Source organism: Apis dorsata, unplaced genomic scaffold, assembly GCF_000469605.1.
Source record: "Apis dorsata unplaced genomic scaffold, Apis dorsata 1.3 scaffold_92, whole genome shotgun sequence".
NCBI lineage: Eukaryota > Metazoa > Arthropoda > Insecta > Hymenoptera > Apidae > Apis > Apis dorsata.
In genome coordinates, this window is record NW_006263390.1 from 752,101 (window position 1) to 765,618 (window position 13,518).

Below are 13,518 nucleotides of genomic sequence, written 5' to 3' on the forward strand. Positions count from 1 at the left end.
AATTATAAATAAACAAACATGATGTAGTTATTTGTAATATTATAATATTTATTATATTATACTAACTTATTTTCTTAATAAAATGTTAATATTTCTTGATAAAATGTTATCGGTTTGTTATTATCGTAGAATATTTTTTTATATATTTTTGTTCATAAATTGAATTAATGCAATTTCATTAATACAGAATGCAATTTTATGATCAGAATTATCAATTAAGATTATTAAACAAATTTTAATAAATATTATTATTTATAATAATATAATCTTTTATTATGATAAAAAATATTTTAAAATTTTTCAAAATATTTCGTATATTATATTTATAAGATTTACATTATTAGAAAATATATTTTTGTTTTTAATTATATTATTATCTTGTTCACCCATAAGTGACAAAACTATATCAAAAATATATAAATATAAAATGAAGAAAAATAAATTTACGAATAATATTAAATTTATATAATGAAATAATTTAAAATTTATAGAATAATATAATTGAATTAATAATTTGAATTTTAAGGATAAAACAAAAATGCTCGAATTATGAATTTTAGAAAAGAAAGGTTATATTTTATATATAAAAATTTAATATTTTTATATATAATATAATATAATATATTTTTTTCAATTAAAAGAATTGGAAGAAAAGGAAAAATCAAAAATTTTCTTATTTTAAAGTATCTAAGCAATATTTTTACATTTGAAAAAAAAAAAAAAAAACAATACCGAATGGTTATTGATAGGTTATGATATATATATATCATATATTTTGATTATGTATTTTATATTTATGATTGTGTTATTATTTCGAATTACAAAAAGATATAAAGTGAAAATTTTATTTATATATTATATATACAAATAGAAACTTCAATTTAGATAGTAGATAACAAGATATTCTGAATTTAAATTATAAAAATAAAATAATTCGAAAAAAAATTTATATATATTATATAGATTTCTAGATTTCACAATGAAGATTTTCGAGCTATACAGACTCGATATTTAGAATTATGAATATTAATTAGATTTATTTTAATATCTAATAAATATATTTGCATGCATTATCTAATAAATATATTTACACAGTTATTTATGTTATTTATACAGTCATAAATTGAATTTGATACAAAAATTATTCATATTTTTATATTTTATATATTTATAGAATTATATAGTTCTTGTTAAAGCTTGAGCTCCATATGTATGATTTAATTCTGTTTCCAGTCTAGTTATTAATCTTTCCTCATCTCTGTTATTCCATTGATTGTTACTATTTATGAACAATTTTCGTTTAGGCTGTAACATACGTCTAATATTTTCATAAGATATATCCATTTCTTTAAATGCATTTAACAGAAATATTGCAATTATTATAGTTAAGAAACCACAAGATGATCCTAAAATATCTTCAGCACTCATATTTTCCCATTCCTTAAATAATATAGCAGATGCAATTATTACTAATGTTGTGAAAAATACATAATAAATAGGTGTAACAATTGTAGTTTCAAATAAATCAAGTGATCTATTTAAATAATTCATTTGTATGCTAACACAAAGTATAACACTAAATAAAAAAGCCCATGTTAACCAATTTGAAAATCCATTACTAAATCCAAAAATAGTTTCTTTCAAAGCTAATCCTAATCCTTTACAACTTGTAACAGTCAATGAACCAATAGATGAACATAAACAAATATATACTATGATATTTTGTTTTCCATATATAGGACCAAAATAAAAAATAATTAAAATACTACATATTATCACAGTCAATATATAAACAATGTATCCTGGATCCTTAACTTTATCTAAAAGTTCATTTAATGTACTGATTTCTTCTTCCTTTGGAGAATGAATTATAAGAACTGTAGAACCCAAGATACATAAAAGGCAACCAATCTGCAATAATAATAAATATAAATATATCAATTATTCAAATAAAAAAAAAATCATATATATATTCATAAAAATAAAAATAAAATCATATCATATATAATTTATAATTTTCATATATGAAAATTATAAATAATAATATCTCATATAATATTATATTGTTACCTTTCCTAGCAAATTAAGTTTTTCATGTAGATATTTTGATGCTAATATTGCAGATATTAAAACACTAAGGGCTCCTAACGGGGTTACTAATGATGCTGGTGCAAATGCATAAGCAGCAAAATTTGCTGTTTCTCCTATTCCCACTTTAAAAAAAATAATACTTTTTTTAATAAAGATATTTAAATAGAAGTATTAAATAATTACTTTTTGTTTTATATACTTGATAAAAAACCAGTCCACCACATCCATTCTTTTAAATATCCAAATCCTCCAGATGAAGCTCGTAGTGCTCCGCGTCTTTGAAGTCGAATCAATGCTTTTTTTTTGATAATAAAACTAGCTCCTAAATAATTATAATACTACATAATATTTATTTTAAATAAATATATAATTAAAATTGTAACATTAACTAACCTATAAAAATACTAGAACTAATTGCTAAGCCTAACCCTATATAAAAATTTGTTGTATTATACAATTGTACTTCAAATGCAATTTTTGTTATACTACTCATCGTTAAATATCAATTTTATTAATATTAATTGTTTAAAAATGTCAATTTATGAGTTGTTCATTAAAATATAAAAAAATATATATATTTCATAATATTTTTAAATTTATCCTAATTGTGTAAAAATTACTGTATCAACCGATTACTTAAGTAATATTTTATCGAAACTTTTCGTCAAATATTGTTATAGTTAGGTTCTCTATATTATATATCATTTAAGATCACATATTGTACAAGTAAATCAATAGCGCGTGCGCATTCATCAAATATGATCGAATACTAAATATATTGCAATGAATAATTAAATTGAAAAGTTGAAATTACTAAACAAGAAATGATCTTATACTTAATATAGTACATTTAATTTCATTTATTTTACAAATAATTGTCATATTATATCTTTATTTCTATTAATTTTTTTTAATATTTATTACTATTTTAATATTTATTATTATAATATTTGTTTATAATAAAAATAGTATTAGAATATAAAAGTCAGTTAATATGACAATAATAAAAGTGTATTATAACAAAGTGAGTATTATAAAAAGAAATTGACATTAAATTTTTACCAACATCCTTGTTTATCAATAAGTAATGCTTTTAACATTTTTTGACAAATCATTCTCACTGTATGAGTAGGAACTGTGGAGGTACATAAAATACAAAGTATATGATCACCATCTTTAACTGCATAGCATTTATGATATTCTGAACATAAATAAGTTTCTTTTGCACCCATAAATTTCCAATTATCACCTGATGAATTATATTCAGATTCTGAAGATAATATATAAGTTTCAACAGCTTGATGATAAAATGTTCTTAATATATCCAATCTGTGAGAACCACTGACTCTGTTTTTTGCATATTGCATATTTTTACCAAGAATAAATTTTTGTGCTTTATAATTTGTTAAAAGAAATCTAAATTCATAAAAAAAAAATAAGAATATTATAATATTTTTAATAATATATTTTTTTAAATGAAATTATTTATATTAGATATTAATATTTCTATTACCCAAGCGTTTCTGTATCTAGATTTATAGATAAAGGTAAATTTCGTGGGTAGCATTGTTCTGCATTGCGTAAAGCATCAATACTATTCTTCCAACATTGTACAGCAAGTTTTTCAATCTCTGATAAATCTGGATTTGGTCCACATAAAGCTAATACTTCAACTTGATTGACTAATGTAATAGATACTAATCTAAAAGCTACCTATATATATGGTCTCTTATGATAAATCATGTGATGTAATTTTTTAAAATAAAAAATTAAATTAAAAAAATAAAAATATTATATTAAAATTGTTTTAAAAATAACAAATATACTCACATTTGGACTTTTATAAGGTAAAAATACTGGAATGTCTCTTGTGGTATAAGTATCTTCTGTATTTACAGCTGTTATTAATAATTTCCTTTCAATGGGATTTAAATTCCACCATCCTTCTGTAGCTACTGCTAAACATCCATGTATTAAAATGCATCCATATATAGAATCCAGACATTCCATATAACCCTCTAAGCATGTCTTAAATAGATTATTACTTAACATACAGAAAACTTTTTAATTTAAAAATTTTAATTACCTGAAATAAATTATTTTCTTGACACATTATACATTCTGTCATATTGATAATATCAGTTTTTGAACAAATTCCATCACCAACATCAAGACATTCCAATAAACTATCAACAATTGGATTACATAAACGGATATCTTTCTTTAATTTTTCAATATTTTTTGTACTTTTTAATTCTTCAATACCAACAAATAAAATCATTGCACCGAAAACAGCATTAAGAAATTTTTCCAATACAGATTTAGTAGTTCCACTTGCAATAACTATTAATGTAATACTTTGCTCAAACTCTTTCCACATTATCATAGTATCGGGTAAATTTGTATTTAAAAGTTTAATGTTTTGTGATTTAAGAAACATATGTATCCCATATAGAGATGCTATTTTTGAAAATGTCATCTATAGTTTTATTAAAATAAGTTTTAGCAAAAAAGAAATTAAAATTAATATCACATAATTTACATTTTTTTTCATTTATAATCATATAAATATTACCGTATCTCCTTCTCCTTTTTGACGAGAAAATAAAGGAATTCCTCCAGTAGAGGTTAAACACATAACATGGGCTACCATAATAATAGCTTTCTTTTATTTTAAACGTTAAATGCTTAATACACTTTTATTTCTTTATATACTTTTTGATTTCTTGAATTAAACAAAATATTATTTTTTTTTATTATCTAAATTTAATTTATAATTTTAAATATTATTTTTAATTTTATAATCCCATTATATCATAAAATTATGTGAAATTTTATTTCTATACTTTATGATATATAATATGATTATGATATTGATATTATTTTTAATTCAAATTTAATAGATTTTACACGACAATGAAATGTAAAATATTGATTAATTGTTACTAATTATAATTATTTGCTATATTTATATTAATTATCAATGTAATATTTTCTATTAACACAATATTGATTAACATATAATTATATGAAAACAATGAAAAGCAAGATTTCCTCATGTAAACTTATACTAATATCATGATTATAACAACATTAATATTAATTTAAGCTAATTGGAATGCATACACGTATATATATATATATATATATATATGATATTGGAATGAATACGATTATTATAATGGTTAATGACCTTATAAAAATGTCATATCTATTTTAAAACTAAAGTTTTTAAAAGAAATCATATTTGTTTATTTTAAATTATTTTATTTTAAGCCAAATTATATGAACATTTTATTCAAACAAATTTTTATTAATTATTTTATTAATTAAGAAATATATATTTTTTTTTTATTTCAAATAAACAAGATATATGTACACATATGTGTCTGTATCTATTTATGTATAACTATATACATTTATATATAACTATATACATACTATATATAATATACAAAAAATATTAATACAGAAGCAAAAAAATATATATATATTACACATATCCAATGAAAATACTGAATAAATTATATTAGTAAATTTTATTGATAATTATTATATTTTTTTAATTCGACACATTTATATTTTTATATGTTGATTTTAATATAAGAAAGCTAATGTAAACTTTCAAAATTTAAACGCCGCATTTGATTTTAAAATGATAAAGTATAATAATTATTACATAGCATATTAAAAGTAATAAATAATGAATTATATATAATATTTGCAGTTATATATAATTTAATAAAATTATTATTAAATTGTAATTATATTAAAAATTGCTTCAAATTTCAGATAAATATATGAATAATATATCAAAATTTTAATATATCTATAGTAATATATATAGTTTAAAAAAATTATTTTATGATTAGTTTTGAATATAAAATTGATATGTTAATTTTATTTCTTTCTTATTATTTAGATTCAATTATATTTATATAATCCTATTTATTGTAACACATATATACGTATATATTTCATTATATATAATATATATTAAAAAAATATGTATATACATATATTTTTACATTTACATGTTTAAATTATAATTGGATAAAGTAATATAAATAATTTTATTAATTCCATTTTTTTCAGTTTTCTATTATCTATTTATTTATTTAATTGAATTATATAAAATGAATGTATGAAATTTAATATTTCTTTAATTATAAATTTCGAAGCAAACTTAAATATGAATGAAAAAAAGTTTTCACTCACATTTTCTCATTATTTAAGTATAATTAATTATTAAAATCATAAAATCATTATAAAAATATGAAGAATATTTGAAAAAAACAAACGAAAAATTTTTTAGTCTTAATTTTTAAATATTTTTAAATATTAATTAAATATATATGAAATAATTCTCAAGTTAGAGAAAAGAAGCGACTGATATAATGTTGACATTCACATTTAGTTGGACGAGATAGTTTTAAAACGTTAAATAAATTTTTAAATATTTTATTTTTTTTAATTATAGCTTTCCAGAATAAAATTTTATTTTCTTAAATAATAAACATTATTTGTTAAATATATTTTATATTAATTGCAAAGTGCTATTTGTTTTTTCGCGCACGAACTTGGTGCATATCGTAAATTACGAAAAAGAGTGTCAAGTCGGTGTAGGAATGTGGCACTTCAAAATGGCTGCCAGTTACTTTAGTAATTTACGGCTGTACCTTTCTTTGTTGTTGCTGAAGTAATTACGACTGTATATTAGAATACTATAGAATTATTTTTAAGGGAAAATAGTGAATTAGAAGATTTATGTGTACATTAATCTTGTCACATGGATTTTGTAGAAACGTGAGAATAGAATATGCTCTGAAGTCGTTCTCTCCTGATTGCTATTTCAGTTAAACTTATTTCAAGAAAAATCTTATCTAATGTTTTCTGATTTCTAAAGAAAGTGTGTGCTATTGTAGCTCATTTTATGTATAAAGAACTTATTGGATCAATCCGTCACGCATCTAATGAATAGGTTAGATTTTTGATGGATCTTATCTTTATGTACGAAGATGTAAAAAATCGTGTATAAGATTATATATAAAGCTGTTTGCATTCTATGATTGAAATTAAATTTTCAAATAAAATTTATTATATATAAATTATAATTAAACAAAGTAAAGTGATACAAAAACTATTTAAAATTTAATACATAACATATCTTAACATTTAGTGATTTATTAATATTAACATTATTTTATTATGTATATAATACAAATATTTCGATAGTGAATTAACCAAATAATGAATATCGTATTTTTTATATTCAATTAATCTTTGTATTTTTTATAATGCCAAAATATTAATGACAATGTAAAAATACATAAAATATATTAATTGAATTTTTTGAATATTATATAGTACAATTTATATGATTACAATTAATCAATTGATTAATTTTACAAATGAAATATATGAAAATAATTATTAAAAATATTTTATAGTAAATATGATAGTAAAATATTATAGAAATTTTACAATATTGTAAGAAAATAACTTGATATTATGTTTTAGATGTATGTATATATATATATATATGTCACAGCCGGATTAAAGCTAGGTCTGAGAAGGCCTAGCATGGGCCACTATGAATCCACCCACGGTTAGCAAATCGAGCACTCGTGGCTCTGGATATCATCAAAAGGCTTTAGCTGAAATTCGCAATTCTTTACTACCTTTTGCAAATATTGGAGGTGCAGGCGAAGTAGGTTCTAGTGCTGCTAGTACTATATCTACTTTATCTACGACCAGTGGCATTAGTTCTGCTTCAGGACTTAGTGGTCTCTCTACAGCTTCTGGATCTACTCTTGATAAATCTGATCAACGACAATTGTTAGCTCAGCTATTAGCAATGGGATATTCAGAGGTATGTGTATTATTATGGATTTTAAGCTTAATTATTATTTATTCAAATTTGATATTATATATATACAGGAAATTGCATTGCGCGCGTTGAAATTAGCTGGCTGGCGTCTAGATGCGGCTATAGAATTCTTGAAGCAAGCTCAGGGAGAATCTCTAAATGGTCTAGGCAAACTTAACAGCAAATTAATAAGAAAACCTAGTTTGGAAAGAGAATTGAGTTTACAACGAGGTAGTCCTGCATTGGATAGTGGAGCAGGAAGTTCACGATCCGATAGTCCTCGTCTGGCGGAACTTAGCCCACATCCGCAATTGAGCCGACAATACTCTCCAAGCAATTTTGTAGAACGAGAACCACCTCCTCCTCCACCTCCTAGATGTAGCTCTACACCACCCCCACCACCACCACCTCACGCTCCATATAATCAGCCAAATGTACCTACTAATATGCAACAAATGCTTAAGCGAATGTCTCCTGCTCCGGTGGTTCCAACGCGACCTCCTCCTACCACACCTGGTAATACTGGTCCGATATCAACATCAGTTAATCTACCACAAAGAGGTACAAGTCCAGTAGCAAGTTCTAATAATAATTCAAATTGTCGCCAACCCATGATTGTTCAAAATGGTCCGCAAGTTCAACAGCAACTTTCTCAGCAAATGCAAGCTCTTAGTATTTATCAAACAGGCAACAACAATTCTAATACTCAAGTCGAACCGCCACCACCATATCCCATTGTTTCTTCCTCGTCGACTGGTCCGGTACAACCACCATCTTACAGTGCCTCTATACAAAATAGACAAAGTCCTACACAATCTCAGCAAGATTATCGCAAAAGTCCTTCTTCTGGAATCTATTCTGGCCCAACATCGGCCGGTTCTCCAAGTCCAATTACCGTTTCTGCTATATCACCAAATACACAAGCATCTATGGCTAGACCAACTCCATTGCAAGCTTGGGGTGCACGACAGGCAAAAACACAACCACCAATTATTATGCAATCTGTTAAGAGTACACAAGTACAAAAACCTGTGTTACAAACTGCAATCGCACCGACTTCTCCACAACCAATTTCAACTACTAGTAACACACCACCACCTCCACCATCTTATGCATCGTCTATTCAACAAAAGCAGCAACAGCAACAACAGCCACAACCGCAGCAACAACAACAACAACAGCAACAACAACAGTCTTCGCAAGCACCACCTCCTGCATATCCACCAGTGAATAGTGTTGGCACAACATCAACGAACAATATAAATGTAGGTGTTTCTGTAGGAGTACCCACTACAGAACCACCAAGTTATGCGACAACGATGCAAGCATTAGCGGCACAACGAGGAATGCATCATCCAGTACCTCCTCCTCCCTATGGAACAGCTACTACTGAAGATTCTAATTGCATATCAACGATAGACAATAATACAACCCTTAGATCATCTCCAGTTGCTTTACATCCTCCATTGCAAAGAAAATATTCACCTGCAGATGGATGTCAACATCCTACGGAAGCTCCACCTTTACCTCCGGTAACATCCACGTCCATACCCTTAAGAACTAATAACAACATTGGTAACAATGTCAACAACAGCAATAATAATAGCAATAGTAGCAATGGCGGCAATAGTAATAATAATAACAATAATAATAATAATAATCATTCACCTGATAATGGAGCAAAAGGAGCTGGTTCATCACCTTCATCTTACAAAATCAAACATCAGTCTCCGATACCTGAACGTAAACATATGAGTAAAGAAAAAGAAGAAGAACGTAGAGATTGTAAAGTTCGCAATTATTCTCCACAGGCTTTTAAATTTTTTATGGAACAGCACGTTGAAAATGTATTAAAATCTCACAAACAACGATTATATCGTCGGCTTCAATTAGAAACAGAAATGGCTAAGATAGGTCTTAGCGCGGAAGCTCAATGTCAAATGAGAAAAATGTTATCACAAAAGGAATCGAATTATATCCGGTTGAAACGAGCAAAAATGGATAAATCCATGTTTACGAAAATCAAACCAATTGGAGTTGGCGCTTTTGGAGAAGTAACACTTGTTAGAAAACTTGATACCAATCAATTTTATGCTATGAAAACTTTAAGAAAGGCAGATGTGTTAAATCGTAATCAAGTTGCTCATGTTAAAGCTGAAAGAGATATATTAGCAGAAGCTGATAATGAATGGGTTGTAAAACTTTATTATTCCTTTCAAGATAAGGACAATTTATATTTTGTAATGGATTATATACCAGGTGGAGACTTGATGTCATTGTTGATCAAATTTGGCATTTTTAAGGAACCTCTGGCAAGATTTTATATTGCTGAATTAACGTGCGCTGTAGAAAGTGTTCATAAAATGGGTTTTATTCATAGAGACATTAAACCAGACAATATTTTAATTGATCGAGATGGACACATAAAATTAACAGATTTTGGTCTATGTACAGGATTTCGTTGGACTCATAATTCTAAATATTATCAACAAAATGGTATGTGTCCATGATTGATTTATTCTCAAGTTCTATATATGTATTATATATATATATATGCGCAATTATACCGATGTTGTTATTAAAACAGGACATGGAAAACAAGATTCAATGGATCCTGCTGACGATTGGAATAATGAATGTCGTTGTATCCAATTAAAACCATTGGAACGTAGAAGACATAGAGAACATCAAAGATGTTTAGCTCATTCCTTGGTTGGAACACCAAATTATATTGCACCAGAAGTACTACAAAGGACAGGATACACTCAATTGTGTGATTGGTGGAGTGTTGGTGTGATTTTGTATGAAATGTTAGTTGGTTCTCCACCATTTCTTGCTAATACTCCAGCTGAAACCCAATATAAAGTAAGTTTAATGCTTATTAATTTATTACTTTATTATGATATAATTTGTACACAGTATTGAAATATATTGTATCGCAGGTAATCAATTGGGAAACGACTTTGCATATCCCTAAGCAAGCGAATCTTTCCGCAGAAGGTATGGATTTAATATTAAAGTTATGTGTTGGTGCAGATCGTCGGTTAGGTAAGAACGCAGATGAAGTAAAGAATCATCCATTTTTTGCGAACATCGATTTTGAAAAGGGACTACGACGGCAAGTAGCTCCTCACATACCTCGGATACAATATCCTACGGATACAAGTAATTTTGATCCCGTGGATCCTGATAAATTACGAAATTCAGAATCGTCCGATTCTAATAAATCCGATGAATTATTAGATAATGGTAAACCATTTCATGGTTTCTTTGAATTTACCTTTAGACGTTTCTTTGACGATGGTGGAGGTCCTGCATATCCTAGTCGAATAAGTTTGGACGATAATGACAATCAAGGTCCAGTTTATGTATGACAATAGCTTTAGAATTTTTTGTATTCGCCAAGTCGATGATAATGGAATCTTTCGTATGTTTTATTACAAAAAAATTATATTTGTAAATATTATCCGAAAGAATTTCTTCTGGATCGACAAATAGTTAGGATAATATGAATTATAAAAATTTTTCTTAAATCGTTATCATGTATGCGTGCGCGTACACGCGTATGCGTGTGCGTGTGCATGTGCATATATGGGAAGATTGGATGAATACATATGCGCGCGCGCGTACATATAAATCCATGTATGTACGTAGCATACATTACGTTGTTTTACATAAGAAAAAGAAAAGAATAATGATTAGTCGTAAAACAAAAACCCTCGCGTTTGTTCCTTAATTTCGATAACATATCATACTCGTTTTTTTTTTCTAATTTGTTTTCTAATTTGTTTTTTCTTTTCTGTTCTTTTATATTTCTTTTTCTTTCTCTTTTGTTTTACTCGCAATATCGTTGAGTTAATCGCTCTTTTTTGAAAAAACAAGTTTTCTTAATTGAAAACTACGATATTAGTTCGAAGATGAAATTATTTATAATTATAAAATTTAAATTTATGGGCATTTATCACATTTTCTTGCAATATAATTTCTATAAATTTTTTTTTTATTATAATATAATGTGAAAAATTTTAAGAATATGAAGTGGAATTATTAAATTCTTTATAAAATATTATAAAAAACAAAAAAAATACAAAAAAATTTTTAGAAGAAAAATATGGAATTAATTTTTGATAAGATATATCATGTTTTGAATATAATAACTACGAATTTTTGTGATGATTACAAATTAAGAAAAAAGAAAGAAAGCGATCGATGGCTAGATAATATATATTATGTTTATTGGAAAAAAAAATATTGTGCTTGCCATTTTGGTATTGGCTCTTGTACCTATCGGAAACGTGTATTTGTATGTTTCAGCAAGTACTGTGATATTGCAAATAATTAGAATAATGCGATTTTGAACCTATTGGTCTTATTTAACTTCTTTTTTTTTTTTACATTGAACGATTAATAATAACAAATATAAATAATTAATATTAACTGTTACTATATAAATTTTTGAGTGAATGTAATGTGTTCATTGCATATATTATGCAGCTGTTATTGGTCAAATATCATATCTTTCTTTTTCTCTTCTTTTTTTCTCTTTTTTTCCCTACTCAGTCATTTTTTGTGTTCTTTGAATAATTTTAAGCTTAAGAAATTTTTATTGATTTATTACCATTTCATATATATTTTGTGAAATAATTAAAAAAGATGTAACAATTTACAAATTTGATAATATAATTTAGTTTCAATAAGTTATTCATAAAAATACACAACAAATCAATTAATTAATTAAATTCAAAATAATATTTTAAAGTAATTATTATAACGATTAAAAATTAAATATTTAACTATTGACAAAGAAATAAATACTGCATTATTGTTTGATTATATGTATTGTATACAAAGTAAAGTAAAAATAACTTTTTTTGCATGTATTAACTTGTTAATAATATATTCATATAGAAAACAGAAACTTTTTTTTTCCTTTTGTAATTAATTGAAATTGAAATAAATAAATAAAAATTAATAAATGTAGAAATATTAAATTAATAAATAAAATAATAGCAATATTAATTATAATCTAAAAAAATTTATTATCTAAGATTAATCTAAAACTTTTTTAAATCCATAAATAATTTTGTTTTTTATCTATTTCGTATTAAATGTTTTATTTCAAATTCTGAAATTAAATGAAATAATTATTTTTAAATTATAATACTTAATAATGTATGCTGTATGTACTAAAGGAAAAATAAGTTTCATGTAAGAAGAAAAAATTAATATGATAAAACATGATAAATATATATGATAATATGTATATAATAAATAATCCTATATTAACAGTCACAAGAGATAAATATTTATATACGTATTTCATACTATTATTCATTTTGAGAATTGTATAAAAGAATCGTACGTAATGCAAAGAAAAATGAATAAGAAGAATTAATCATAAATTAAAAAAGAATAAAAATTTTTAATATTTTTTATTTCTTAAAAATAATTTTGAATATTCTATGCATTCTAATATTTTTTTCTTATGCATTCTTATATTTTTAAAAATTCTATATATTCTAAAAACTAATTTCTCTCTCTCTCTCTCTCTCTCTCTC

General features: G+C 24.9%; 3 protein-coding genes across 5 annotated transcripts; 1 reads left to right on the top strand and 2 right to left on the bottom strand.

The window, feature by feature from the left end:
• Nucleotides 1-1,017: 1,017 nt before the first annotated feature.
• LOC102673321 (magnesium transporter NIPA2) lies at nucleotides 1,018-6,640 on the bottom strand. 2 transcript variants are annotated; one of them, XM_006611716.1, is made up of 5 exons: nucleotides 6,625-6,640; nucleotides 2,485-2,610; nucleotides 2,291-2,413; nucleotides 2,071-2,213; nucleotides 1,018-1,911 (listed from the first exon to the last, which is right to left on the bottom strand). In XM_006611716.1, the coding sequence occupies exons 2-5, from the start codon at nucleotides 2,582-2,584 to the stop codon at nucleotides 1,177-1,179; spliced, it is 1,101 nt and encodes a 366-aa protein (XP_006611779.1). In that variant the 5' UTR covers nucleotides 2,585-2,610; nucleotides 6,625-6,640; the 3' UTR covers nucleotides 1,018-1,176. The 2 variants fall into 2 exon arrangements, with proteins under 2 accessions (XP_006611779.1, XP_006611778.1); XM_006611715.2 differs by lacking the exon at nucleotides 6,625-6,640 and having other exon boundaries at nucleotides 2,485-2,662.
• On the bottom strand, nucleotides 2,922-4,744 carry LOC102673191 (protein fuzzy homolog). Its single transcript, XM_006611714.2, has 5 exons — nucleotides 4,667-4,744; nucleotides 4,178-4,570; nucleotides 3,922-4,119; nucleotides 3,605-3,804; nucleotides 2,922-3,507 (listed from the first exon to the last, which is right to left on the bottom strand). The coding sequence occupies exons 1-5, from the start codon at nucleotides 4,742-4,744 to the stop codon at nucleotides 3,150-3,152; spliced, it is 1,227 nt and encodes a 408-aa protein (XP_006611777.1). The 3' UTR covers nucleotides 2,922-3,149.
• On the top strand, nucleotides 6,631-12,421 carry LOC102673544 (serine/threonine-protein kinase Warts). Of its 2 annotated transcripts, none has more exons than XM_006611718.2 (5): nucleotides 6,631-7,072; nucleotides 7,643-7,963; nucleotides 8,032-10,456; nucleotides 10,548-10,825; nucleotides 10,903-12,421. In XM_006611718.2, exons 2-5 carry the CDS (start codon nucleotides 7,685-7,687, stop codon nucleotides 11,332-11,334), a joined length of 3,414 nt encoding a protein of 1,137 aa, XP_006611781.1. In that variant the 5' UTR covers nucleotides 6,631-7,072; nucleotides 7,643-7,684; the 3' UTR covers nucleotides 11,335-12,421. The 2 variants fall into 2 exon arrangements, with proteins under 2 accessions (XP_006611781.1, XP_006611780.1); XM_006611717.2 differs by having other exon boundaries at nucleotides 6,632-7,072; nucleotides 7,612-7,963.
• The last annotated feature ends 1,097 nt before the right edge of the window (nucleotides 12,422-13,518 follow it).

Bases quoted from the DNA above. Each gene is read 5' to 3' on its own strand.
- LOC102673544 (XM_006611718.2), top strand. From the start codon at position 7,685: ATGAATCCACCCACGGTTAGCAAATCGAGCACTCGTGGCTCTGGATAT. The intron at 7,964-8,031 runs GTATGTGTATTA...ATATATATACAG, and splicing joins TAGCAATGGGATATTCAGAG to GAAATTGCATTGCGCGCGTT. The intron at 10,457-10,547 runs GTATGTGTCCAT...TTATTAAAACAG, and splicing joins TAAATATTATCAACAAAATG to GACATGGAAAACAAGATTCA.
- LOC102673321 (XM_006611716.1), bottom strand. From the start codon at position 2,584: ATGAGTAGTATAACAAAAATTGCATTTGAAGTACAATTGTATAATACA. The intron at 2,414-2,484 runs GTTAGTTAATGT...ATAATTATTTAG, and splicing joins TAGTTCTAGTATTTTTATAG to GAGCTAGTTTTATTATCAAA. The intron at 1,912-2,070 runs GTAACAATATAA...TTATTATTGCAG, and splicing joins AACTTAATTTGCTAGGAAAG to ATTGGTTGCCTTTTATGTAT.
- LOC102673191 (XM_006611714.2), bottom strand. From the start codon at position 4,744: ATGGTAGCCCATGTTATGTGTTTAACCTCTACTGGAGGAATTCCTTTA. The intron at 3,805-3,921 runs GTGAGTATATTT...CCATATATATAG, and splicing joins TACCTTATAAAAGTCCAAAT to GTAGCTTTTAGATTAGTATC. The intron at 3,508-3,604 runs GTAATAGAAATA...TTATGAATTTAG, and splicing joins CTAGATACAGAAACGCTTGG to ATTTCTTTTAACAAATTATA.